Source organism: Triticum dicoccoides, chromosome 5B, assembly GCF_002162155.2.
Source record: "Triticum dicoccoides isolate Atlit2015 ecotype Zavitan chromosome 5B, WEW_v2.0, whole genome shotgun sequence".
Taxonomy (NCBI): domain Eukaryota; kingdom Viridiplantae; phylum Streptophyta; class Magnoliopsida; order Poales; family Poaceae; genus Triticum; species Triticum dicoccoides.
Window position 1 is genome coordinate 533,247,806 of NC_041389.1, and position 3,626 is coordinate 533,251,431.

Here is a 3,626-nt window from a genome sequence, read left to right on the forward strand (position 1 = left end):
AGTAGAATCTTCCAGGAATGAGTCAAGTTTATTTATTCATGGTGGCTCAATATGCGTGACACTGACAGCATGCATGCATGTCATTATCTGGTTAAATGAAGCATGGTGGATCAATACAAGAGAGAACGCAAAGAAGAAAGGCACATTAAACTAACACATTGGATGAGGCAAATCTTTTGTGTTCATTTAAAAAGAAAATTGCTTTCGGTTGCACATGTTCAACTTGCTCCCAAACTCTTCAGCAACTAATGATATATCCTCACGGGCAGGTTCGTCTGCGCTGCGTTTGATGATTATGACGCACTGACTGATAGGCAGATGATGTGCATGAAGATCAGTGACCTCTATCCTTGTCAAAACCCATAAACTGATGCATCGTATGTGTATGCGGACATTCCTTTACGACCACCATCGAACATAATATTTTCCATTAAAGGGTAGACGTTGGCTGTCTATCTAAACAAAGCCATGCTTTATCTAATATGTATGCAGACATCTCTTTACAACCATGATTTAGAATCTTCCATCTGTTTTAGCAAATCGGGATTCGCCGCCTCTACCAAAACCATGTTTATCTAATGCCAAAATTCTAGTGAGCAGTGCCAACGTAAGTGCACATTGCTTACTGCAAAAGTACTCATCGAGTATTTTGTTCTAAGGGCATCTCCAACACTGACTCGCAAATCGGCACCCCATTCATTCGCGGACAAGGATGACTAGTCCACAAACACGGATGCGGAAGCCGGCCATCCAAAGCTAGTCACTATATGTCCGCTAGTAAAGGGCAATTTGAAATTCAAATACGCCCATTCCATAGCGCGCGTCGGATAACATCCTCAGCCGATCACAACAAAAAAGCAAATATGCTTGGTTTTTATATGCTCGGTCACAAGAGAATATCAGTCCGGCATTCCGTGCAAAAAAAGAGGATTTTTTGCCCTGCTGGACCGTCAATCGAGCCCTCATGCACAATCTGTCGTCGTAGGCCTGTAGGCCACCTCGGCGTCCTTCTCCGCCGCCTCGATCTGCTCCTGCTCCACCGTCTCTAGCTTATCCTTCTGCGGCTACAACATCTTGAAACGGACGGCTTTGTCATCCAAATCGGCCACCTTCATGGTGAGCATCTTCGCGTCCTCCGAAGCGACTGTGATGTCCACCTTCTCCTCGAGCATGACCTTCTTCTCTTTGATTGTGTCCTTCTTCTGTTCGAGCTTAAGCTCCTTCTCTGTCGCCTTCATCAACAAGTCAAACCTCTCCACCACCATCAAGCTTGAGCTTGAAGCTTCGATCGTCCACAACTTCCTTCTCCGGTAGGATCTCCTCCAGGTCCATGTGTCGGTGGGGAAGAAGAGAGTGGGGAAAAAGGACGGGAATATGATGGACAACGCGGGACGGAAGAAGATAGTTGGAGATTTTGCCGTGAAAACAATGTGGCCAGCTACAAAAGCGCGAGCTTCGCCTCAGTTTTTGTTGGGCCGGGGGTGTCGTAGTCCTACGTGGCTCGTGTCCGGACTCCCGTTAAGCCCCCTTTTTCCCGGTTTGTTTTGACTGCCGAAAATTTATGGTCCGGACTGCTCCGAGGACCCATGCGGGTCGGCGTTGGATGACTTCTGGTGTCTGAACAGCTGCGTCCATACGGATAAGGACGGTTTGAGGATCGGCGTCGGAGATGCCCTAACTCAAACATCCATATGGGGCTAGCAGCTAGTATTTTCTCGTGGACATACCATGTGGTGAAACAATAAATAACATGAGTTGTAGTATTGCCTACTGGACTTCATATTGGTCCATTTTGTAAAGCAGGCAAAGGAGTGAAATAGAAGGTACGCTCTAGACTTCTGACATTTGCATGTTCTAGGTAACAGCTGGTCACTAGTCAAACATATGCATGGTTTAGAGGCGGGCCAGGTCCAAGTCTCAAGTCTCAACTACACAAATTAACAAGGTTTAGGGTACTAGATTCAAGTAGTTTGATTTCACCTACCGGCCGGCTACCGTTTCCCGCGAGCGTGTTCGAGGCGTCCGATACCGTCCTATAAATAGTACAACCAGCAGAAGGACAAGCACCAAATCATACACACAACACAAGAGTACAAGACCGCAAAGCCTCCACGTACAAGCTCGATATCTTTGTTGCCAGCTTTTCATCTTTCTCGCCAAAGAGAAACTACTTCTCCGGTCTAAGCTTAGTGCCTTAGTACACAGCAATGGAGGTCAAGGTGTTGAGCTCCAGGCTCGTCAAGCCTGCCTACACTGCCGGCGAAGCGCCGATGCCGGCCACCGAGTACATTGCGCTGTCCATGTTCGACAGGGTGACGTTCGAGATGCAGATGGCCATCATCTACGCCTTCGCGCCGCCCGCGCCCACCACGGCCTCCATCGAGAAGGGCCTTGCCACGGTCCTCGCCCAGTACCGCGCCTTCGCCGGGCAGCTCGGCGAGTCCCCCGACGGCACGCCGTCAGTCATACTCAACGACCGTGGCGCGCGCCTGGTTGAGGCGACCGTGGACGCCGACCTCGTCGACATGGCGCCCTCGAAGCCCACGCCGGAGCTGCTCAAGCTGCATCCTGACCTGGAGGCGGAGCACCAGGAGGTCGTGCTGCTGCAGCTGACACGGTTCCGGTGCGGCTCGCTCGCAGTAGGGTTCACGTCCAACCACGTCGTCGCCGACGGCCATGCCACCAGCAACTTCCTCGTGGCCTGGGGGCGCGCCACTAGAGGGCTCTCCATGGGCCTCCCGCCCGTGCACCACCACAAAGACCTCTTCAAGCCACGGTCGTCCCCTCGCGTGGAGCACGACCACCGTAACAGGGAGTACTACCTGCCGTCGCCCACCGACGTGGTCGGTCACCACGGCGACGCCGCCGACAGCATCGTCATCCACAAGGCGCACTTCACCAAGGACTTCATCGCCGGTCTCCGCGCCAAGGCGTCAGAAGGGCGCGGCTGGCCGTTCAGCCGGTTCGAGACCATCCTCGCCCACCTTTGGCGCACCATGACGCGCGCGCGCGACCTGAGCCCCGAAGAGACCTCCAAGATCCGGCTCTCCGTGGACGGACGGCACCGGCTGGGCCAGCCGGCGGAGTACTTCGGCAACATGGTACTTTGGGCGTTCCCGCGCTCCACGGTGGGCGACCTCCTGAACCGGCCGCTGAAGCACGCCGCCCAGGTGATCCACGACGAGGTGGCGAGGGTGGACGGTGCCTACTTCCAATCTTTTGTCGACTTCGCGAGCTCCGGCGCCGCCGAGAAGGAAGGGCTCGCGCGGAGCGCCGTCTGCAAGGACGCGCACTGCCCGGACGTGGAGGTGGACAGCTGGCTGACGTTCCCGTTCTACGAGCTGGACTTCGGTACGGGGAGCCCGAGCTACTTCATGCCGGCATACTTCCCCACGGAGGGGATGCTTTTCCTCGCGCCGTCCAACTTCGGCGACGGCAGCGTCGATGCCTTCGTCCCCGTCTTCGAGCACAATCTACAGGCGTTCAAAGAATGCTGCCACTCCATGGAGTAGGTTGACAAACTGAGAATCGGTAGATTGATAACTGAGGGTCAGCAGAGAAAAGAATGTTGGTTACGTGCAAAGCACATTTTCTTTCTTTTCTTTTTTTCATTTGAGATTTTTTTT

The 3,626-nt window shown here is 53.4% G+C and overlaps 1 protein-coding gene across 1 annotated transcript; it reads left to right on the forward strand.

Annotated features, from left to right (window-relative positions):
- Window positions 1-2,199: 2,199 nt before the first annotated feature.
- On the forward strand, window positions 2,200-3,607 carry LOC119306022 (putrescine hydroxycinnamoyltransferase 3-like). Its single transcript, XM_037582378.1, has one exon. It carries the CDS (start codon window positions 2,208-2,210, stop codon window positions 3,510-3,512), a length of 1,305 nt encoding a protein of 434 aa, XP_037438275.1. The 5' UTR covers window positions 2,200-2,207; the 3' UTR covers window positions 3,513-3,607.
- Window positions 3,608-3,626: the final 19 nt, after the last annotated feature.